The sequence below is a fragment of the Ambystoma mexicanum genome, chromosome 7q (assembly GCF_040938575.1).
Source record: "Ambystoma mexicanum isolate Mex_15411 chromosome 7q, UKY_AmexF1_1, whole genome shotgun sequence".
Lineage (NCBI taxonomy): Eukaryota > Metazoa > Chordata > Amphibia > Caudata > Ambystomatidae > Ambystoma > Ambystoma mexicanum.
The window spans coordinates 608,426,014-608,450,402 of NC_090941.1; the positions used below are offsets into that span (position 1 = coordinate 608,426,014).

Here is a 24,389-nt window from a genome sequence, read left to right on the forward strand (position 1 = left end):
AGCCCTCCATCCTGTCGTCGGCTGTGATGTTGATGCTGGTATAAGAAGCTTGAGTGGTGTCCGTTGCCTCAGTTCTTTTTTTTCCGCATGCTCGGCACGTTTCAGGATGCTTCATCGCCCTTTTCTGCATGTATTTAAGTGTTTCAAAGTTTTTCAATAATGGCTAAACCAAAGACCAGTTTGAAACGGTGCTCCGATTGTGGTGCTAAAATGTCTATTACGGATCCACATTGGATCTGCCTTTGGTGTGGACAAATAGGGTTGACGACTGCGTTCCCATCAACCGTTAACTGTGATCGCCTTGAAGGGAAGTAAGGGGAAACTCGACACAGGTAGGCCCCTTTCTAAATCTCCTTCAACTACACCTTCCAAAAGGATGTCATCGGATGAGTCCAGGGAGGATTCCCCTGTGAAAAAGCGCTCTAAATATTTGAAGCGCTCGAGATCCAGGTCTCGTCGTTTGTTTTCATCCTCATTGCATAAAAAGTCGAAGAAGCAATGCCATTGTTCGCAGTCGTCTTCGTGAGACTCCTCTCCTGACAGACTGGTAAGCTTTCACAGCACGTCAGTATCTTCAGCTAATTGGGTGAAATTTCGTCACCATATGCTGGATGTGTTCCAGAAGGTGGCTCCAATCACCCCTTCGAAAGAGTCCAAGAAGGCTTCAGACCCCACCGCGTTTGGGCTAGGTGTGGTCTGAGACCACTACTCCCATCTCTAAAAGCATAGCCAGTAAGTCTCCTTGACATACATCGAAGGAGTCTTCATCGCTGCACAAATTGAAGGCAAAGTCTTCCTCCTTGACTCCTGTAAAGGAGCAGGCACCTGGTCCATCTAAGCCAGTGTTGCATTTGAGACCGCTGAAGCTGTCGAACACCCTCAACGACTTCAACGCCATCGACGACCATCGAAGATTTTGAGGTCCTCAAAACTTTTTTAAGCCTTTACCTAAAGCTGACTTCATTAATACCATGTGGTTAATTTTTGAGGAAGAGGAGGAGGAGGAGGAAGAAGAGAAGGATGTGCCTTTTGGCTTGGAGTTTGGCACTCCTAATGTGTCAGATGAGTTGATCTCGGGGGAGTCCTGGGTGCAAGCTCTTGTGGACACTCTGAGGGATGCTAGTGGCTTGGACACCTCACCAGTTTGCCACTCCAGATACTGCTAGTCATGCAGACCCTTTATATAGATCAGTGGTGGGCAAAGTCACTAAATATCAAGGTTGGGGAAAGCCAGTGGCAATCCTGGAAAAGGATGATCTTACCGACATCTTGGATAAAAGGCCCCCAAGGGAGCCTGTGTTATCCTTCCGCACTGCATTGAGAGCCAGGTTGTTGGAAACGTGAAACCGCATATGACACCGGCGGTTAACAAGAATGTGGCCAAAATAATACAGACCTGCCACAATAGATTAAAGTTTTCCATCTAAATGTCCCACTCCTGAAAGCTTAATGGTTCAGGCAGCCACTTTGACTTCTAAGGCTGCAGCCTACCCTACTATTCCCCCAGATAAGGACGATAAAAGATTTGACACCTTAGGGAAGAGGGTGTTTTCCGCAGGCAGCATGGCCCTGAAGGCCATGAATGCGACTTGTGATCTGGCCTTGTGGGATGTAATCGCTTTAGCAGTAGAGCATATTCCAGAAAGGGGGGGGGGGAGGGAGGCAAGAGAGAGAGAGAGATGGAGAGAGAGACAGACAGACAGACAGACCCACCCCAATAAAATCCTGGAAAAATTACAGGCGTCCAAGGCAGCAGCTAAGCCACTGGGAACAGCAATACAGCAGCCCCAACAAACACAAGGGTCTTCCCACAGTGAAGGGGGTCGGCCTTTTCGTTTCTGTTCCTCAATTGCAAGAGGAAGAGGCCAGTTTGCACTGCAGAGTCAGAAAAGGGTTCCCTGTGATTCATAAGGGCGAGGAGGAAAATCTCCTCTCTCAGCCTCTGCTTCTTTGCCTGCTGCATCAGCAACAACCCCAAAACCCCTTTTGAATACTTGGTTCACAGGACTGTGGTGGGGGTTAGGCTGACTCTGCATTTGGAGAGTTGGGGTGGGGGCATAACCTCTGATGCTTGTGTACTGCAAACAGTGGCCCACAACTACTGCCTCCCTTTCTTAAGAAGACCCCAGATTGTCCTCCAGGAGGCGAATCCTTGAAAGATCTGGATCTGCTCCTCCTACAGGAAATCTTCACCCTTTTAGAGAAAGGTGCAATAGTGTGTGTACTTGTAGCGGAAAGGAGCCAAGGTTGATACTCCATATTTTCTAATCCCCAAGAGGGATGGAGGACTGTGACAAATCCTGGACTTGAGACGCTTGAACAAGTTCCTGAGGATGGACAAGTTTAAGATGGTTACTCTTTCGCAGATCGTTCAGGCCCTTCAACCTCAGGATTGGTTGGTGTCATTGGACCTTCAGGATTCTTACTTTCATGTGCCAATTCATCCCAAACACACAAAGTACCTGAGGTTCACTGTTGGCAGTTCTCATTATCAGTTTCGAGTTCTGCCATTTTGACTCACCTCTGCCCCAAGGGTTTTCACCAGGCTCATGGCAGTGGTGGCAGCAAGTCTAAGGAGGGAAGGGAATTGCATCTACCCCTACCTGGCGATAGGCTGATTAAGGCTTGCTCCCACGAGTAGGCTCTGGATCATCTCAGTTATACTTGCCACTTTCTTCACAGCCTGGGCTTCTCCTTGAATATAAAGAAGTCCCACTTGACCCCATCTCAGAAGCTTCAGTTTATTGGACCTTTCCTGGGTTCATCCTCTGGGAAAGCCTTGCCCCCCCGAATTGAGGGCTCAACATCTTTTGCAGATTGCCCAAACCTTTCGGAGAGGCCAGTATCTTCCGGGCTTCGATTTTCTGATGTTGCTCAGTCTCGTGCCATGCTGCATTTTACTGGTACCAGAAGCCCATTTGCGAATGAGGTCCCTTCAATGGGACCTCAGATCTCAGTGATCACAGTTTTCTGGCAGAATGACTGACCTTCTTCAGGTCCCGAACAACGTTGCATAGGATCTTCTGTGGAGCGCCTGTCAGGAGAATGTGATGAAAGGAGAACCTTTTTGGCAACCATGGCCGGATGTGACGAATCAATTTACAGGGCATCAGTGGTCCAAGGTTGAATTTCGGTTTCTAAACCATCAATCAGCCACACACCTCTAGTACACCAGAAGGTATCTGAACAGATTGGAAACACAAGCAAATAATAAACGGCCTTGTCCAATTTTGGTAACTTGGGCGGAACGGCAGGCTTATCTCCGAAAGGTTGTGGATCGTTGGTTAGTTGTAACACAGCAAACATACAATTATTACCAAATGATAAAAGGGACTGTCCAGTCAAGGTTGTATGAAAATATCTACTTTATTATTATCACAACAGACCGTTCTAGCACACTACGAAATACAACCCACCCTGTAAAGGAATGCAGAGGACAGTCCGTTTCAAAGAAGTAAAAGGGATGCACTCTGGATACTGACAGGAGTGTAGTCGGTATATTAATTAATCGCAATAGTTCAAGGATACTTGATTTCGACACCAAGGGAGCTAGGGGCCTTTGTGCTATAGGAGTTCCTGATGCTTGACCGGGTCGAGTCAGTATCAGGGCGCTTTGCAGATTCTGCGACCGAGTTCAATATGGGAGACAGCTGCGGGTTTCAGGTAGCAGGTAGTTTGGCGAGCAAAGCTGGATGGACGGCTGCAGGCTGCACTATATGGTGGCTCGGGGTCAGGAATCGTCTCAGTGCTGGTCGGCGGTTCTGAAGCACTGGTCGAGGTGTCTCAGGCTTCTTTAGTGACTGCAGTGTAACAGTCAGTGGTGCAGTCGGTTGCAGCTCGACTGGCTTGAAAATGTTCTTTAAGGCGGTTGTCGTTAGATGCTCGTCGATGAACTCTTCCTAGCTTCTTCACTGGGCGTGTGTCGTCCTTTTAAGTCGGATGGGCCAAAGCTGAGTAGAGGGTTGCAGGCAGCTGCTTTGTCCTTGGTTTGGTTCAGAGACACTCTGGCACTTCCCACATAGGAAGCTTGCTGCAGGGCCTAGCAGGGCACTCTGTGTGCTGGCTGGGAACCGGTTCTGGAGATGTTGGAAGGTTCTCTGGATTCAGTATCTCCCTCTGTTCCCTGGGAGATGTTTAGGGGAGGAATCTTGCTTCCCTCTTGGAGGTCCTGGCCTTCCTTCACTGGCAGAAGATGCAAGGCAGACTGTACTGTTAGCCAGGGTCCAATGATGAGTACTTCTTTCTGCTTCTGGTGAAGCCTTCAAATGATCTACCAGAAGAGGATCTGAGCCCTCTTTTAATGCCAAATGTGACACAGTGATTAGTCTGGGCTAAGTCTACCTTAATGAACCAATCCTGGGTCTCCACCATCAATCTCTTGTATGCGTGAGATCATAACCAGAGTGCTTTGAACAGAAAATGTAAAGGGGTGAAAACATGTAATACTAAGTCCCACCCATCTTCCTGTCTGTTGTGGATCAAAAGGTCTCTCTGGTTAATGTAGCTCTCTGTGGTTCCTAATTAAAGCGGCAGGTCTCCCTTGAAGTTGCGGCGAGACCAGACTTTCTGGCTCCCCAAACCACATTCTTGTACCTTCTGAATGGGGTACCCCTGCTGGGATGACTATTGTAATACACGTAGTCCCAGACATCACATTTCACTGTCAATCGATACTGAGGGCCGGATCTGGCTTCAGATTGACAGAGTGCATATGAAAGGGCTGTTAAGGTTTCCTGTCTCCTTTGTTAGCCTCTGGAGCCAGGACCCATATGGGCCTGTTTGAATTAAACTCTGATTAGTATGTGAATGCTGCCACCAGCTACATGGCGTAGCAAAAAGGACGGGGCAAATCCATGGAGCCTTTGTTAGGTAATTAGGCTGGCCATGGCGGGGGACGATTTGGTCTCCCCCTTATGAGATGACATGTTGTTCTTCTGGCTGTTATATCCCAACTAAACATGACCAGGGGTACTGTGCTTGTAGGCTGTGTCCACCCAGACCACACGGGTCTATGCGTATGCAGTGCAGTGAGTATAGGAAAATGTGTGCGGATTAGCCCAACAAATATTCCGGCGGTTGATTATCATTCAATTTCATTTAAAAGTTCAAAAAAGCCCAGGTGAGTGCACACCCACTGTGCGGATGGTCTAATTCATCACACTGCAGATGAGGTGTGACGGATGCCTCCCTCGCAGGGTGCAGAGCTCACATGAATGACCACTCAACCGTGGTTGTTGTTCTCCATCTGAGTCCAAACATCACATAAATCTTTCAAAGCTTAGAGCAATCAGACTAGCAGTGATGGCTTTTCTGCCTTCTATACGGGTAAAGACTGTCCCGATAATGACAGACAATACAGTGGGCATGTATTACCTCAACAAAAGAAGGGGTTTAGGGTTGCTGCCACTGTGAAGAGAGGCAATGCAGCTCTGGTTTTGGGCACTACCAGAAGGAATCTCTCTGCTGGCAGTTCACCTAGCTGGAGAAGAAAACATAGCGGTAGATGCTCTGAGCAGGCAGAGCACTGTCTCCCATGAGTGGGAGCTAGCTCATGAAGTCCTTCTAGAGATCTTAGCACTTTGGGTAACCCCTCAGGTGGATCTGTTCACATCCAGTGTCAATAGGAATTGCCACCTATTCTGCTCCAGGCAATCTCAGGAGAGGAGCTCTAGGAGATTCGTTCGCAGTGGACTGGGAATGTCCACTCCTGTACGCGTTACCACCAGTCCCAATCATTCATAATGCCCTCTTTTTATTTTATTTTTATTGTACATGGTTTATTTCAAACCATGTACATCACATGTAAACAAAATTGAGGAAAAAAAAGAAAATTCATCCTATCAGCCAGTTTGAAACACTGTATAGCTGCAGGGACACAGTTCGGGAGTGGCAATACTCTCCTCCGGTTTTGTCCCTCCAGCTTACTCAAATCCCTTTTCTCAACCATTCCCCCTGTTTCTAAGCCATATAACAGAGCTGGAACTACATTACACCTGAAGAATTGCAGCAATGGCTCTAGAGTAAAACGACAATACCTTTTCTTGATGTATACCATTCGACCCGCATGCTGTTTCCCCTTAGCGCATACTGTCTCTTTCCTATTCCTGTGGTGAGATGGCCTGAGAAAGGTTAGCCCCAGATACTGTATGAAGAGCTATTGGTGTCGTCAAACCCATTCGCCAATGGAAATTTGATGTTTACCATTATAGCACAAGATGTTAGATATGGGCAGGTTCGCCACAAGGCTATTTTCCTTCACACAGTCCTTAAACCTGTTAAGAAGTCTCTGAAAACACAAAGCGGTTTTATCCAGTAACAACACATCGTCCGCGTATGCGACCCAAAAGCATCGGTCCCACTCCACCCTGGGGGGAGAGGGGAGTGTGAACGTTGCATCTTCCAGGAATTCACCCAGGTCAGAAAAGTACAAATTAAAGCGGCAGGGGGCCAATAGACACCCCTGTCTCAAGCCATGTGCTGTTCCTATTGGCCTGGATGTTTCTCCCCTTGAGCTCAACCTCACCTGGAACGTGTTGTTACTATGTATCAAGATCAGTATGTCCAGATGGGTTCAGACCAAAGCCTTGCCCTCTCTACCATATCAAATGCCAAACTCAGGTCAACGGTTGCCATGTACAAAGGGTCGGTCCGTCTCCTTTAAACTTGCCTGGTCAATCAGGCACTGAATCAACACACCATTTGGATCCATACCAGTTACCCTCCTGAACCCCGTCTGGAATTTAGAAATTCTCCCAGACGAGGAGATCCAGTCCTCAAAGCTTCCTAGGAAATATTTAGCAAACACTTTACATCCAGAAGGGCAATCGGTCGATAAATCAATGGGTCCAGATGGTTCCCTTTCTTGTAAATTGGTACAATGATAAAGGTGTTCCATGAAGCTAGAAAAATATTGGCTCCTAAAATACTCTGAAATAAAGTGTGTAGAATCCCCACCCATACTTCAAGGTCCTGCTTCATTACTAGGTTACATAAAACGTTTTGACCTGGGGCACTGGAGTTAGAACCAAACTTTATGATAATGCACAGGTTATCCAGTGATATGTCAACTTCCCATTGTTCGTTGCAAGTGAAGGTGAAACTTTCTGAGTTCACCTTTTTATAAAGTTTTTCGAAATGGCTGTTCCATATTTCTTCAGGAACAAGGTTGGCCATTTCCTTTCTCGTGGGACTTGTTCACGAGACACCAGAAATTCCTACATGAGTTCTTCAAGACTACTTCCTGCATCAATTCCCCATCTCTTTGCAGTAACAGATGTCTATGAGCTATGACACAGTTTTTATAAGACTTCTCTTTTTTAATTAAGTTTTTTTCTTGATTCACAAGCTAGCATTTTGACACTTGTCTAATGAGTTTACAAAGCTTGAGCATGTGGGTAACTGAGTGATTCAGGGGTGCTAACCCTTTAGATCTTGCATAAGGGGTATACTCACTCGCATGGGCGGCTCCCCCCCCAAAAATCTGATGACCCCTGACCCACTGCACGAGTCACACTTGGTGTCCACCCACGTTTGCTGCAGCGACTCTGGATCTGTGACAATCCCATGCGCACCCCACGGAGCCATTTTGGCATTAGCACAAATGCAGCTACAATTGGCTCCCTCCAGTACTCGCATCCCTGGTTTGCCAGCTGCAATACTGTGATTTACACTTGGAGGAGATACTACACTTTGTGCAGCGTCGTCCTGCTTGGTGGGCCTAATGAAGGGTGTATCCATTGTCTTAAAGCCTCCCCTCCCCCCGGAACGATGTTGGGGACAGCCAATTGCCCACTCCTCCCAACTGGGGTATTTTTTCATCATGGGGCTAGGCTGACGTGTACCCGGGAAAGTTTCCGAACATGATCTTGTGTCCATTTGTACCCCCTCCCGACCATAACACATGTACAAATATTTGGGTACTTTCGTCTCGTCTAGGCCTCTGCCCTGTTCCAGCTGCAGATCTGTTTTGTTTGTAGCTTATGTTGTTCCTGTGGGCCTTTGACCATACCACACTCTACTCCTCTTACTACCTTCACAGGCCCGAACTTATCAACCATCCCCTTACCCGTGTCCTCCCCAAGGTCCTGGTCTGGGTACTACTATCGTTTTTAGTCATTCTACAGTCCTCCTCCGAGTCTAAGGCCACTTTTGTGCTGCCTGCTTATTTTTGCTTATTTTTCAGGAACTTTTTAGGTATAGGCAGGGTTGCAATCAGTTCCACCTACTGAAACGCTTTTTCCGTAGTGTGCACGGAGTTCAGGAATTTCCGGGAACCAGATTGAATGTTCTTAGATTCTCTTTTTTGTTCTAGTCCCAGCCTTTTCCCGACTCTTATTTTTGCCAGCTTCAATTTAACTGTTCCCAAAGGTCCCTGCAAGTTGTCCACGTCCGGCATTGAGGCTTTGATGTCTGCCTTCTGTTATGTGCCGTATCCTCCATGGACTGAACTTCAATGGCCCCTTCCATTGGCCAAAGTATCCTTGGGGTACTATGTACTATGTTTTAAAACAGGGTTACTCTCAGTCATATTTGGCTGCTTAATGTGGTCTTTATGACAATTGGGCGGTCTGAAAAGGAGGTAGTCTGTGACCCCAAATGTTCCAGTTTCAGCTTTATTTCGCTTAAGCAAATGGTGTGGCCTCTTATTGTTACAATGTCTGTGAAAATACACTTTGTGAATCTGATTTTCTTTTTGATAATGTACTGGCACATCTAAGAGCCCTTCCAGTTGTTGTAGTTGTTTCTGTGCTGTTTAACACAAGGGTTTAAGGCATCTCCCTGTGCTGATACACTATATGTTGGAACCCCATTGGGCAAGACACCTTTCCTTTTTCCAAATTACTTTACAATAATGTGCCTAAACTTTAAAAAATATTTTCTTTCTATTGCTCAGCATGCCCTTATTCCCTTTCAAAAATGCCCTATATATTACTAATAAAAATGCCTACAATGTTTAAAAGGGGTTAAAAAATCGGGGGGCTTTGATGTGTGTGATATAATGTCTATGATCAGGTCCTTAAAAAAGAAAGTATCTGGCATAGCTCCAAAACATTCAAAATAACTACTAAAACCTTAAAATGGGAAGTGGTTTTGTGTCATTTTGAAAAAGGGATCTAATGGGACCAATCCAATTCATATATGGGTAATTAATGGGGACAAATTCTAGTGTGAAAATGTGCTCCAAATATGGTTAATCGTGCATGAATTTTACCCAAAACAAAAAGTATTAAAAAAATACAGACCCTCACCAAATCAAAAACAAGTGTTTACACACCCCACAATCCTGTATATCCCATTCAAATGCTCTCTTAACACATCACTTCAACATAACATATTACAAAATATCAAATTCCTTTTTTGTTCTTCAAAACCTATCCATTCTCGAATTTCTTCAGTTTGTGTTGTTAAATCAAACTAAAACGGACATCCTCTACTCAAAAACATGATATATCTCATAAAAATCCTTAAAAATGAAAGTCAGTTTGATGAGTCTTGGCTCTTAAATATGTTTACAGTGAGAGTGGACTGAGCCCCTGCTTCACTTAAAGCTCTGTATTAAAAATATATATATTTTCAAACTATATGGCAACAATCACTTTAATATTTTCTCTGCTGGCAATATCAGTCCAAAATCACTTTGCTATTATATACAACATAATGCTTCATTCTAAAAAAAAAAACTAAAAATTCCAAGCCTTAAATGCCTATCTTTATTCGCAAACATGAGTGTTACCATTACCCAGTCAAAAAAGAAACCAGCTCTTCCTTCTGTATCATACTTTCAAAACAGCTCAATCCAGCTTCCTAAAAATCCAAATATATTTAATAATGTCTCCTAGTTTTCTCCAAAATATTCAATTATAATGTATCCCAACTTTACTAGCATCTCTAACAGAACCCCAACCCTACTCTATTACACTCATAATACATACTAATGCAATCAATGTGAGAAACTGGCAGACCAAAACCTTAACCAACTGAGCTTCCCTGGGTTCTGTGTCCTGCTCTTTTCTGAGCCCCCCCTTTGTGCCTTCTACTGAAGACTGTTAGTAGTTATCATATTCTGCCGTGCAACTCTCGCTTAGTGAAGCAAAGAATGTTTATCTCTACTTGACAAGGTCATAAATTGTGGCGTACTTTAACTAAAATGTTCGCATAGCAAACCTTACTGTATATCCTTTAAAAACTCCTTCATTTTTTTGCTTAAATACATTATAAAATATACACATTCTTTTAGGCCTAAATAAACTGGACTTTAAAAAACTTCAACTTTTTTTTCTTTCTCAGAGCAATCAAAGGGGTGCTTTGTTTCTCTTTCTCGCAAGCAATGCCATTTTCAGGCTGTGTTACTAGAGCTGTTTTCACTGTTTGAAATGTGTTGGCAGCCCAAGGAATGGTCTCTCTGTTTGGCACAGTCATGAATTGAGTGTACTTTATCTAAAATGCTTGCAATAGCAAAACCACGGTGTCTTTTAAAAACGCAGACCACAGCTTAACATGGGACAACCTAATACTTTTAAAACTGAAATGAAATCCTTGTGTTTCTGTGCTTGACGCAAAGTGAAAATGACACATCACAAAATATACTTCGAATGGATTGTGTCCTCCCACGCATTCGTCATCTATGATATTCGTATCTCGCCCGATCTGTTGCTTTGGAAAAAGAATTCTCGCCAAATGGATCTGTGCACGAGTTTGTGACGTTGATGTCCCTCGAGGGTCTCCCTAGCGTGTCGACGTCACCAGTCGTAGAAATAGCTCGTGCTGCGCCCGTTGGCTTCAGTTCCGTTTTTCCGATAGCTTTGCAATCGAGTTAACGGCGCGCTTCAATTTTCCTCACGGAAAATGTCATTTTCTTCGACCCCTTCCACTCCTAAGACGGGATTTAAAAAGTGTGTCGACTGTGGTTCCAAAATGTCGATCACTGACCCTCACTGTGTCTGCCTTTGGTGCCTGGGTTCGGACCATCAGACCGGCGACTGTGGCTCCTGCCAGTCGATGACAGAGAAAGCTCTTTGTGAACAAAAAGGTAAACTAGCGGTGGGGTGGGAAGCTTCGAGGGCCTCTTCGAAGGCTGCTTCTAAGAAGAATAGAAAGTCTGGCGAGTCGAGAGACTCAGAGAGGCCTAAACGCTCAAAGAGATCTCGATCTAGGAGTAGATCGAGACCTTCTTCTTCTAAGAAGACGAAGAGGAGATATAGATCTCCTTCCTCTTTGTCAGACATATCTACCGAGATGGTAAGATGCCCGAATAAGTCAGATTCCCTGAGGAAATGGGAAGAGTTTAGAGAGCAAATGATGAAGGTCTTTGAGAATGCGGCCCGACCCCCTCAAAGAAGCCTCGTAAGAGCCAGACCCCGGTCGATCCCTTGGACGACGCAGGAGAGTCAGAAACTACTAAGGCCAAGTCCAGTAGTAAGGCAGAAACTCGCCCATCTCTAACCGACCTTCAAAACGTCGAAGGTTCCTCGAGATTCGAGTGTTTCCCCGGTATTGGCTAGAAAGCATAAACCGTCAAAGCACTCGACGAGTTCATCGGCGCAGACTACCTCGACGCCGAAGGAGATATTGGCTCCATTATCGAAGTTGTCATCTACGATTTAGAAGAATCCTTCTATTCCCTCGAGGCAAATTCCTGAACAGGAAAAAAGATATACACCTTTACTCAAATCAGACTTTAAAGTCCATGTCCTCTATTTTTGAGGAGCAAAGTGCCTCAGAGGAAGACATTTCTCCATTTGGAGTAACATTTGGTACAAGAGATGTGCCAGAAGAGTTGATTGACCCTGAGTCAAGAATGAGAGACCTGTGTGACAACCTTCACGCCAGTGGCATTGACCCATCACCAGAGTTAGATTTGGTTGGGGTAGATCTTTACCAAGCTTTGAACAAGATATGACCGATATCCTGGACCACGGCCCCCAAAAAGACCCAGTTGTTCCTTTTCATAGGGCTCTTCAAAGAACAGTGGCTGCAAATTGGGAGGCTCTTGAGTCTGTTCCAGCAGTCAATAAAGACTTTCCCAAGAAATATAGGCCATCAAGCTGTGACCCTGATTATCTGAGTAAACACCCTACGCCGGAAAGTCTAGTGGTCCAAGCTGCTACTTCCACAAGGCAGTCAGCTTACCCATCTATCCCCCCCGGATAGAGAGGATAAAAAGGAGAATGCTTGGACCGGAAAGGTATTTACCTCGGGCAGTATGGCCCTTAAGTAAGCAAATGTTACCTGTACCCTGGCCAGGTTCACCCATACCCTGTGGGATTGTGTAAAGACGGCGGCTGAACAAATTCCAGAAAGCGAAGAAAGGGAAGGCTTTCTGAATATTGTGAAAGATGGTAAGGAGGCAATGGGGGAATGTCTCCAATCTGGACTGGATACTGTTGATAGCATGAGCAGATCCATGGCTGCAAGCACAGTACTGCGCAGATATGCGTGGTTGAGGAAGTCAGGGTTTGCACCGGATGTGCAGGCCAGGCTACTCAACATGCCTTTCTACGGCTCAAGGCTGTTCGGCAGTAAAACTGATCAGAGCTTCGAAAAACTGCAGACCTCCAAGGCGGCAGCTAAGTCACTTAGCACCTCTATTCAACAGCCTCAAAAACCTTATTTGGGCTCATCTTCCGGGAGAGGTTGTTCTTTTCGATACTACTCCTCATTTGGTAGAGGAAGAGGACAGTCCGCACAGAAAGGTCAAATAAATTTCCCTTGTGGTGGACGTGGAAGAGGTGCGAAATCAGCCTCAGCAGCAGCATTTTTGCCCTCAGTCGCTCCTGCCGCCGCCTCCAAATCTCTGAGACCTTAGCACACAAGGCCCCAGTGGGAGGCAGAATCTCACAGGATCTGAACGAATGGCGGGGCATTACTTCAGATGCTTGGGCACTGGAAACAGTAGCTCAAGGTTACTACCTTCCCTTCCTAAAAAGGCCTCAGTACCATCCACCGAGAACCAATTCTGTCAAAATTCCAGATCCACTTGTGCAGGAAATTTTAACCCTGCTAGAGAAAAGTGCAATAGAACTGTAGCGGAGAGGAACAAGGGTTGGTACTCCCCTTACTTTCTCATTCCAAAGAAGGACAGAGGATTGAGACCCATCTTGGACTTAAGAAACTTGAACAAGTTCCTCAGGAAGGACAAGTTCAAGATGGTAACCCTTTTTCAGATCCTTCAGGCTCTTCAACTCCAAGACTGGTTGGTATCATTGGACCTTCAGGATGCTTACTTTTATGTGCAAATCCATCTCAAGCACAGAAAGTACCGGAGGTTCGCAGTTGGTGGCTCTCACCATCAGTTTCGAGTTCTGCCATTCGGGCTGACCTACACCCGAGGGTTTTCACCAAACTGATGGCAGTGGTGGAAGCGAGTCTCAGCAGAGGGGGGATTCACGTCTATCCCTACCTGGACGATTGGTTGATCAGGGCTCGTTCCCTCGAACAAGCTCAGGAACATCTCTCAATCACCTGCCACTCCTTTCACAGACTGGGCTTCTCCCTCAATTACAAGAAGTCCCATATGGTACCATTCCAAAGACTCCAATTTATCGGAGCAATCCTGGCTACTTCATCGGGGAAAGCCTTGCCTCCCGAGATGAGAGCTCACCACATTTTGCAGATGGTAATAAAGTTCTGGAATGCCCAGCATCTGCCGGCCTTCGATTTCCTGAGGTTGCTCGGCCTCATGGCATCCTGCATTGTTCTGGTGCCAGAGGCCCGATTGAGAATGAGATCCCTCAGGACTCAGTGGTCCCAATTCTCTGGGAATATGTCAGATCTTCTGAAAGTTCCAAGCACAGTTGCCCAGGACCTTCTGTGTTGGGCTTGCAACAACAATATTCTCAAAGGAGAATCATTTTGGCAACCATCGCCGGAAATAACAGTAGTGACGGACGCCTCACTCACGGGGTGGGGAGCCCATATCAACGATCTGACCATCAGAGTCCAAACTACTCATCCACCTTTTGGAGCTGAGGGTGCGATGAAGGCCTTTCTGCCCTATATACGGGGAAGGAATGTCCTGCCAATGACGGACAACACAGTGGCCATGTACTACCTCAACAAGAGAGGAGGCTTAGGTTCACTACCATTGTGCAGAGAGGCAATGCAGCTCTGGTTCTGGGCAATACAAGAAGGAATCTCTCTGTCGGCAGTTCACCTAGCCGGAGAGCAGAACATAGCTGTGGATGCTCTGAGCAGGCAGAGCACAGTATTCCAAGAGCTTCAAGAGATCTTCACCCTTTGGGGAACCCCTCAGGTGGATCTGTTCGCGACATCGGTCAACCGAAAGTGCGATCAGTACTACTCAAGGGAATTTCCACCAAGAGGAGCTCTAGGAGATGCGTTCGTAGTGGACTGGGAATTTCCATTTCTGTACGTGTTTCCCCCAGTTCCCGTGATTCCTCACGTAATCAGGAGGTTGAGAAAGTTCAGGAAAGCCACGATCCTAATTGCCCCGGATTGGGCCAGGAGGACGTGGTACCCGGACCTTCTGGACATGTCCATCTGCCCTCCAATACGTCTTCCCCAAAGAGAGGATCTTCTCTCGCAAGAGGAAGGTTGGGTTCTCCATCCAGTGGTCAAGACGCTCAACCTTCACGCATGGTTTTTGAGAGGTTGGGACCTCCAGGATGAAGTAATGGAGATTTCGTGTTCGGCCAGAAGGCCAGCAACTAAATCTCTGTACCGGTGTTAGAATAAATTCAGTAACTGGTGTAAAGATAAGAATGTGCACCCTTTTCAATGTGGCACTCCTATAGTGCTATCTTTTCTATTACATATGGCCAATCTGGGGCTCCAGATTGGGACAATAAAGGGATATTTGGCAGCGCTTTCCATATTCAAGCGCTCCTCAGAAGAGGTTTCCTATTTTAAGATTCCTTTGATTATTCTGTTTTTGAAGGGGCTCACTAATGTGTACCCCCCAATACCTTTTCATGTCCCTACTTGGGATTTCAATCTTGTGTTGAAATTCCTAACTTGTATACCTTTTGAGCCTCTACATTCCTGTCCTTTAAGGCTTTTAACACTCAAAACTGTCCTTCTTGTGGCCTTAACATCAGCCCACAGGCTTAGTGAATTGCAGGCTCTCTCATGCAAACTTTCGTATACTACTTTTTACAAGGATAAGGTAGTACTTGGACTTAAACCTACTTTCTTGCCGAAAGTAGTTTGACTTTCATTTGTCACAAAGAATTACACTTCCAACCTTCTCTCCTCCTTCTCATTTGGGCAAAGAAGACGAAAGGTTACACAGACCTGACCCAAAAAGCGCTCTGAGTTTTTATATATCAAGAATGACAAAACTGCGTCAGGATGACCAACTTTTTGTGGGTTACATCAGCCATAAACTGGGATTAGCGGTGACAAAACAAACCATATCCCTCTGGATTACTTTGGCTATAGTAGAGTGCTACAGGTTAGCTGGGAAAGACCCACCGGAAGGGCTTCATGCCCATTCCACAAGGGGTATGGCTACTTCTGCGGCTATGAAGAGTGGAGTCTCTGTAATTGATATTTGTTCAGCTGGACATGGGCATCAATGCACACCTTTGTTAAGCATTACTGCTTAGATGCCGCTTCTTCCCAGGAAGGTCTGTTTGCAAAAGCTGTACTTCATTCCGTATATGATAAAAAATAATTAGTATTCTCACCTCAAAATGACTACTGCTATGGGAGTCTATCATAGATGAGGAATATGTGGGAGGACACAATCCATTCGAAGACCAAGTTACTTACCAACTGTAACGTTCTTTAACTGGATGTTCCTCCCACGTATTCCTCATCGCCCCTCCCATCCTACCCCGCAGTACAGTTTACGTTATTTACACTTCTCGTTCATGAAGAGCTTGCAGTCTGAGGCACGCCTGGGTGTTCCTCGAATAATACCATGAAAAAACGGAGCTGAAGCCAACGGGCACGGCACAAGCTGTTTATATGACTGGCGACGTCGACACGCTACAGAGACCGTCGAGGGACATCAACGCTACAACCTCGTGCACAGCGCCCTCTGCCGAGAATTATTTTTCCGAAGCAGCGAAGCTGGTGAGATACGAATATCATAGATGAGGAATACGTGGGAGGAACATCCAGCCGAAAAAAACGTTACAGTTGGTAAGTAACTTGTTCATCTTCACTCATCAAAAATGCGGCTCTGTTTCTATGACAATTGTGACATAAACTGCATTGCTTTGTTGAAAAGTAAAATAAGGATCCCATGGCAAATGCAAAAGAAATAGTTTCCTTGAATTCCAAAAAACAATAACCCAAAACACATACCACATACGATGAGTTGGTCTTCATGGACACACAATAAAACATTTAACACAACAAATAATCAAAAACCTTTTTTCATTAACAGCTAATTCCTCTATTCACCATTTATATGCGGTAAAATTAAATCCAGCTTCATTCACCACATACAATTAACACCAAATAAAATATCTTTACTATCACAGCTTAAACCCCCCAACAAAAAAATGCACTTTACGGCCGTCTTCTCCCATTCTCTTATACTGGAGGTAACTCATCTCGGCTTGACTCCATTTTCAGTGTTACAACTCACTCTTCATCTTGGCTGTTGCCTTAGGAATCTCTAAAAATGGCCCAACTTGAAGTGTAGTCTGTGCCCTTGAGTTCTCTTAGAACTCTAAACTGAGGAATCCTTCTTTCTCTTTACCCAAATCATGTTACTTATAAATTATATACATTGCAATCTTCCCTCCCCTTATCTCTGTTCCTTGCACATATACGTTTCCATAATTATGAGGCTGACTTCCTTACTGCTCTGCCTGGCACAGGGAGGTGCTCTGAAACATGGCATGGGGTCAACTACAGTTTATCCTTACCCATCTGTCTCCTGCAAATTCCCTGTGCCCTCTAGTGCGGCATGTCAGGGGAATATGGGTTCTTGCTGTCTTTGAAGTCTTAAGATGTAATCCATGTTACATTTACCTCCATATCTGTGCCCACTCTTTTATTTGTTATAAACAGAAAAGTTGTATCTCCTTTCTTGACCCTAGTGCTTCAGCAATGCATCAGTAGGTACTGCCTCTGGCCTCCAAGATAGGTCGAAATGCTAAACACTGTGTCTGGCAAAATCCTCTCCTTTTTATAAAGCCCTGGAATACATCCGAATCCAGCCGCCTGTCACTGTGGTCCCATAAATCGCCCTGAGCAGAATCAAAGCAGTAATGTCAAGTGTCCTTAGTCAAACTGACCGTCAGCTTCTCTCTGGTTACCCCTAACATAATTGCTACATCTAACAGCAGCATTATTTCTTATCCTAAGCAGAATGCAACATTGTACTTTGTTTCTGACCATGCAATTGCGTGTAGATAGGTCTGCTAACAATGATGCTCTTTGATCAGTGTCTCAATTTCCTATGCAAATTCAGTTTTCAGCACAAATCAAATAATAGTTCTTCACGTTTGCCATGGCACCATCTCCCACAGCAAACCTGTAAAAGATCTTAAAGAGGGTGTACGAACACAAATTAAACTCTGTGTCCCAGTTATCATGCTGGTTATAAACATTAAGGATTATACATAAAAATGTGTAGCCTTGGAGGCCCCTTGTTTAGTGTGAAGCATGTGTCCATTAAGAAATTTGTTTTGATGGTTGAGGTATTTTGATTTGTTTGGCTAAAGGCAGGGAACACTAAAAAATCTAATAAAGCAAATAAATATAATTTGAATTAACACTGAGGAGGCCAAGAACTTATATCTGTACTTTAAGATGAGAAGCTATAGTATAATTGAAATAAAGCAAACAGGCAAAACTTTGTTGGGAAATTAATTTACGTGGGTAATAGGGGCATTGATTCAAACAGCATCCTACTTAAGTGACAAGCCTGGTGGTAGTGTGGGCTCAGTACCTTTATCCAGCGGCAACATAATCATAGAGGCAAACAACAAAATGCGATCAAGTGTGGTGACTCCAAAACTGCAATACTTTATTTAATCATAAAGTGAAAGTGGCAAACTCCATCCACAAGCAGGACCTGGATCTGCCAAAGAGAGATTATCCCCTCCAGTCAGTGTGGGGCTAGCAACACTTCAGCCAACAATTGGGTGGGGGGTGAGGGAGGGACATGCGTCTGGTACAGGAAGCAATCTCCTATCATATCATATTGTCCATTTGTGCCAGAGAAAAGTACATTTTTATTAGACTCTAACCAAAGACAATTGGCCACTCCTTGTGCAAACTGAATAGCATGTAGAATCAGATTGTTGACCTTGCGTGATGGTGGAGCTTCGACTGCTCTCTTTTGATCAGTGAAAAAACAGAGATTAGTGTTCACAAACATTAGCAGCCATACCTGTGCGAGTGACTTGATCATCTTGCTTAATCCACAAGGTGTAGTATGGGCCTACAATACTATGGTATGAGTTTCCAATACAAGTGGTAATTTACTGCTTGGTGGTGGTAAACCGGAAAGGGAAGAATTGCCAGAATTAGAGATGCAATACCTCGATCTGCAGTTATTCAATTTCGAAATTCACAAATAGTAGATATGCATTGATGAATACAATTTTGTTTACTTTGGAGAGAGATTTTGAGAGGAGTAGGTTGGGGAAGATGTGTTGATTGTGTGCATAGAGGAGCAGCCCAGATTCCCATAGATATTCTCAAGTGCCTATCTTTTTATTTTATTTTTTTATGGTTCAATGACTTTAATAAAGGTTTGCAGTCTTGTGTGTAATCAGTATGGTTAAAATGAATGCAGTTTTATTGCTGAGATGTGAGCAGAAACAATGCCATCCATATGAAAGTGATCTTCAGCAAATATGGCAATAGTTGTTGTTATTTTCAGCTTGAGGTCCCATCAGATTCAAATGCCGTACTTTGTGATTACTCAGTCTTTTCGGGTTCTACAGGTCCACGCCTAAGCCTTTTTATAGCGGGAATGAGATGATCAAATAGTCCCACAGATAGAATCATTCCTGCAATAGGTCCTACCCAATATACAACCACGTTGTCTGTGAAGCTGCTTCCTTGGCAGAAAAAGTTTAGTGAGAAAGCCAAAGCTGGATTGAACATGGGCCCAGTTAGTTGCCCAGCTACTCCCACCAGTATGGCAACGATCACACCAATGATGTGCACTCGATAGCGAGCATCTGTCTGCTGTACCAAGTTCAGGGCAGAGTGGTAGACAAAGGCACAGGCCCGCTCCATGGCTAAGCCCTCCTCGATGCTGGTGTGTAGGCGGCTGGTGCAATCTGACCCAGCCACGGCGTGCAGCTTGGTGAGCCTCATCGTGTGGAACTGCATGCTGGCCACCCAGGCCAGATAGCCGCCTAACAGCTGGAAGCTGATCTTCTCTAAAACCCTGCTTATGCCGGTCTGGCTAGTCAGCAAATGCTGTTTGGCTGTGGTGGGATTGCAAAGGGCCCAGGTGACAGACCAGTAGTGCGTCACAATCATTGCATAGATTAGGGGTAATATGACAGGCAACCCCGGCTTGCCCGCATCAGAAAGAACCCACAATTCGAGCATCTGTAAACAGTTCACATGTGAAGATGACCTCCATAGCCAGGCAGTGGTGCCTTTGGGGGATGACATCGCGCAGGCAGCGCCTCAATCCTTCGCCCAATAGCACTATAATAAACATGATGAGCACGGTCGTAGAGACATCCTCGACTACCAGTGGAACGTCCATGGAGGCAGCTGCGGCCGCGCCTTACCGCCTGGACGCGCGGTAAGCCCCGGGAGTTGGACTAGGATACACGGTGCCTATCTTGAATCTGAAATAAATGTAGAGGAAAACAATGTGAAGCATGTTTTCCTTAAGTATGTATAGCCTGACATTGTTGAGATTGACGAAGCACCACATATCCATATGTTCATGTAACATGCACCATTTATGATACTCGTAATCTTTGAACCCGTATGAAACCTTATGTGATACCTTCTTTCTTTGATCTTATTTTCATTCAGCAGGATGCAGACGCTGCAAGTGAAGCAATAGATCTGAGTTACACAGTTCACATTGTGCCAGAGCCTCCCAGAGAAGAGAAGGAAGTACTACCAGAGTGGAGTGAGAAAGTAGCCCATGGAATTTTATCAGGTCACACAACTTTCCTTTGTACTCATCAGTAGTTTAATATGAGCTTATGGAGTTGCCACAAATTCAAAATATACCTAATCATGTTAATTTTGTTTCTTAAAAAGACTGCCCATTGCAGATAAGCACAAGATCTTTACTGACTGAAACATTGCATTAAGGACATGAAACAGTAATTGATAAGGTGTTTAGTGGTGTCTTGGGGAATTTTGAAAGTGGTGGAGGATAAAAATATTTCCTAGAATTGACTTGAAACGGAACACGTCCAGTTAGTTTGGCAGTTGGAAGGGAGGGGTAGATTTTCTTGCCCCCAATCAAGAACCATATGTAAACCGGAATTGACAATGCCAATAGTTTGGGCGTTTACTACTGTTATTTGCATTTACAGGCACCAGGGTGCAAGGAGGAGAGTGCAAAGGAGCATGCGATAAGGGTGCGATAGAATGAGAAGGGGAATAGAGCAAGGGAGGAAGCCATTGATAGAGGATGCCATAGATGATGAGCAAGAAAGAGTTAGAGGGTAAGAAATAAGAGTATAAAGGGCGTAGGGTGGGTGGGGCTAGAGGGGGGTCGGGTGTGTGGTGGGGTAAATAGAGGGGGTAGGGTTGAGTAGAGAGAGAGGGGTAAGGTGGGTGGGGTAGAGAGAGTGATAGTGGAGTGGGTGGGGGTAGAGAGTGGGGCTTTGGTGGGTGGGGGTAGAGAGTGGGGGTAATGAGTGGGTGGGTGTAGAGAGAGTGGGGTATATAGAGACAGTGGGGGGTGGAGAGACTGGGAGTAGAGAGACTGGGGTAGAGAGACAAGGGGTTTCATGGCAGTAGAGAGTAAGGGTAAAGAGGGTGGGTAGAGTGGCTGGATTGGGGGCACCAAGAGTGGGGGTAGGGTGGATGTGTGTTGGTAGAGATTGGGTAGGGTTGGTGGGTGGGGGTATAGAGAATGGGGTAGGGTGTGTGGGGGTAGAGATAGTGGGGTAGGGTTGGTGGGGGTAGAGAAAGTGGGGGTAAGGTGTGTGGATAGGAGTAGAGAGAGTGGAGTTGGGTGGGTAGGGATAGAGAGTGGGGGTGTAGGGTGAATGGGTGGGGTAGACAGTGGGGGTGTAGGGTGGCTGGGGGTATACAGAGTGTGGTTGGGGTAGAGCGAGTGGGGGTTGGTGGGAGTAGAGAGGGGGTAAAGAGAGTGGGGTGGGGTAGGGTAGTTGGATTGGGGGCACAGAGAGTGGGGGTAGGGTGGATGGGTTTTGGTAGAGATTGGGCTAGGGTTGGTGGGTGGGGGTACAGAGAATGGGGTAGGGTGTGTGCGGGGAGAAAGAGTGTGGGTAGTGCCGATGGGGGTAAAGATAGTGGAGGGTGGGTGAGGGTAGAGAGAGTTGGGGTAAGGTGTGTGAAATGATATATATGATATGGCATTTATAACGCGCCTATACACAAGTGTTTCAAGGCACGACGAGGCAAGGGAGGGGAAACGGAGGGATGACAAGAACAACAATCTTACTAGGCCTGGTGACATTGAGATCGTGCAAGGAAGAGGGGACGGGAGAAGTGCCGCGGGGAGAGGGGGGGGAATGGGCAAATGCCAGACACAGGATCACAGTGCAGACAATAGGTGTCAATAAGTGCAGGTAAGAGGACTGTAGGGTTGCAGATACAGACCACAAGCGCAGGGGATGCCAGGAGGCAGTGCAGGAGTGCAACTGGGTGGGCAGGGACCTGGGCCCGAGTTCAGAGGGTATCCAGGTGACCAGTGCAGTGTCCGACAAGAGGTCAGCAGGGGAGAGGAAGAGAGAAAGCAGAAGCAAAGAGGAAGGTCTTGAGGTACTTCCGGAACCGGAGATGGTTTTGCTCAAGTTTTAGAGAGGTAGGGAGGCTGTTCCAGAGAGAGGCGCCAGCCGAAGAAAGAGATCTGCCCCCAATTCGTTGCTTGGAGAAGCAACTGACTCTCTAGGAGTAGGAGGTGGAGGAGTGAAGAGCTTGAGTTGGAAGATATTTCTGAAGAGAGAGTTGGAGGTATTGCGGTCCCAGACCCTAGAAGGCCTTGTGGACAATGCCGAGGGTCTTGAACTTGATCCTTGCTGCCACTGGGAGCCAATGGAGAGATTTCATAGCTGCAGAGATACAATCCCTGGGTTTGAGGCCAAGGACAAGTCTAGCCGTCCTGTTCTGGATGAGTTGTAGAGGACAGAGTGCAGAGGCAGGCAGATTTAGAAAGAGGCTGTTGCAGTAGTCCAGCCTAGAGAAAACCAGAGCTCTGGAGACAGTGAGCTTCTGGGGGAAGGTGAGGAAGGGAAGAATACCTCTGAGGAAGTGCAGCTGGTAGTTTGACTTCTTAGAGATGTGAGGAGAGAAGGAGGGTATGGAGTCAAAGATGACCCTGAGGTTCTTAGCCTTACAGGTGGGAGCAGGAAGAGGGCCCAGAGAGGGCGTGCAGAGAGTGCCAGGAAAGGAAGGTGCAGATGTGACGAGGATCTCTGTTTTACTGGCATTAAGGCAGAGATCATTAGCGGCACACCACTCCTGGATTGTAGACAGACAATCCAGAATGAGAGAGGGAGAGGAGCTGGCTGAGGGGAGCCTGAAAGTGAGCAGAGTGTCATCCGCGTAGCACTGAAAGTTGGAGCAGAAATGTGGTGGGTGAGAGATGCCAGGTATTGGTTGAACAGCCAGGGAAAAAGGGTAGATCCCTGTGGAACAGCACAGCTAGAGAGTGAGATAGAGGAGAGGAAGGACCCAAGTTGGACCTTGGAGGGTCGGTCAGAGAGGAACGAGGTCAGGCAGACCAGGGCCAGATCAGTTATATCGAGGTTATCAAGGAGCCGGTTAAGATGGATGGCATGGTTGACCGTGCCGAAAGCAGAGGAGAGATCGAGTAAGATGAGGACAGAGGGGTGAATGGTATCGAGGTTAGAGAACAGGTCTTCACTGATGTTCAGGAGAGCAGTTTCCGTGCTTCTGGCTGCTCTGAAGCCAGACCGATGGTAATGGAGACAACCAACAGATTCAGTGTGAATATTAAGCTGAGAGATGGCCAGCTTTTCCAAGAGTTTGCCAGGAAAGGAGTAATGGAGATCGAGCGATAGGAGGCTCGACAGGAGGGGTCGGCTGAGGGTTTCTTAAGAAGAGGGTACACAAGAGAGTGCTTCCAGGGGAAGGAAAGGTTCCAGTGGCGAAAGAGTGATTGCAAAAATCGGCCAACACCTGTGAAACACCTGTGTATAGGCGTGTTCTAAATGCCATATCATATATCGTAAGCCTGGAGCGAGGGTGTCAATGTAGTCCTTCATGGTTTTGGATGAACAGGGAAGAACCTGTTTTGACTAAACTTTCATAAATCGGACTTGTCTAGAAACCTTGTTTGGAGTGAACCGAGGAAAGGCAGAGAAGGTAGGAGGAGAGGTGGCCGCGGGTAGGCCAGAGGTAGAGGAAAAAGTATAGGGTGAAGGAGGCCAGCTCCTTGCAGATTTTAAAGAATTCTGCCAAGTTGTTCGATGCCGCAGAGACACAGGCTTGGATGTGAGCTCTCTTCATGAGTACAGAGAGTCGGTATTGCCTTTGGAGCAGGCGGTAGGCCAGTTTCTCAGAGGATGTACAGGATGCCAGCCATTTCCTCTCAGCCCCCCTACACTTGCGTTTAAGGGTAACGAGATCTGAGTCGACCCAAGAGTTGCACTTGGCTTTGGGCTTCAAGCAGATCCTCATGACAGGGGCAAGAACATCAAGAGTGTCAGAGATAAAAGAATGGAGGTTGGAAAGGGCTGTGTCAGAATGTGTGTCAACCAGATGTGCAGGAGGGGGGAAGAGAAAGTGGCAGCGACACACGCTTTGTATCGGATGACCGAGAAGGTGGGTGGCACTGTGGGGGTAGGCTCGGCCTGGGGGGAGGGGGGAGAGAAGAGAGAGAGAGAGACAGACAGACAGACAGACAGACAAGGCATTTAAAGCATTCAAAGGGGGAGTAGGCTGGCATAGGAATGATAGAGGCAGGAATCCACTCTGGGAAGATCAAGGCTACGCCACCACCGGAACGGTTGGATCTGGGCGCGGAGAGAATCTTGTAGCCATCAGGGAGGAGAGTGTCAAAACTTGTGACAGAGATGGCCATGAACCATGTCTCGGTGAGACCGAGAACATCAAGTTCTTCCAGCCGGCAGCAAATGTCAGAGGAGTGTTTGAAAGCTGAGCGAGAGTTGAGAGTGACAATGTGGAGAAGGTTTCCACCCTTGAAAGACTTCCGTGGAGGGTTACAAGTCAGAGGTACTCCCAGGGAGGGCAGAGGAGGAAGGGAGAGAGGGCAAGTAGCCAAGGAGGAGTAAGAGGGCGCCAGACAAGTGGCAGAGGAA

At 46.3% G+C, this 24,389-nt stretch overlaps 1 protein-coding gene across 3 annotated transcripts in view; it reads left to right on the plus strand.

Moving 5' to 3' along the window:
• Positions 1-24,389, plus strand: part of SPART (spartin) — a 574,761-nt gene that overhangs the window by 165,265 nt on the left and 385,107 nt on the right. For 2 of the 3 annotated variants that reach the window (XM_069639231.1, XM_069639229.1), the window contains exon 4: positions 19,933-20,062. In XM_069639231.1, coding sequence (XP_069495332.1) covers positions 19,933-20,062 — 130 coding nt within the window. The remainder of the gene's footprint in view (positions 1-19,932; positions 20,063-24,389) is intronic. The other variant, XM_069639230.1, reaches the window with a different exon arrangement.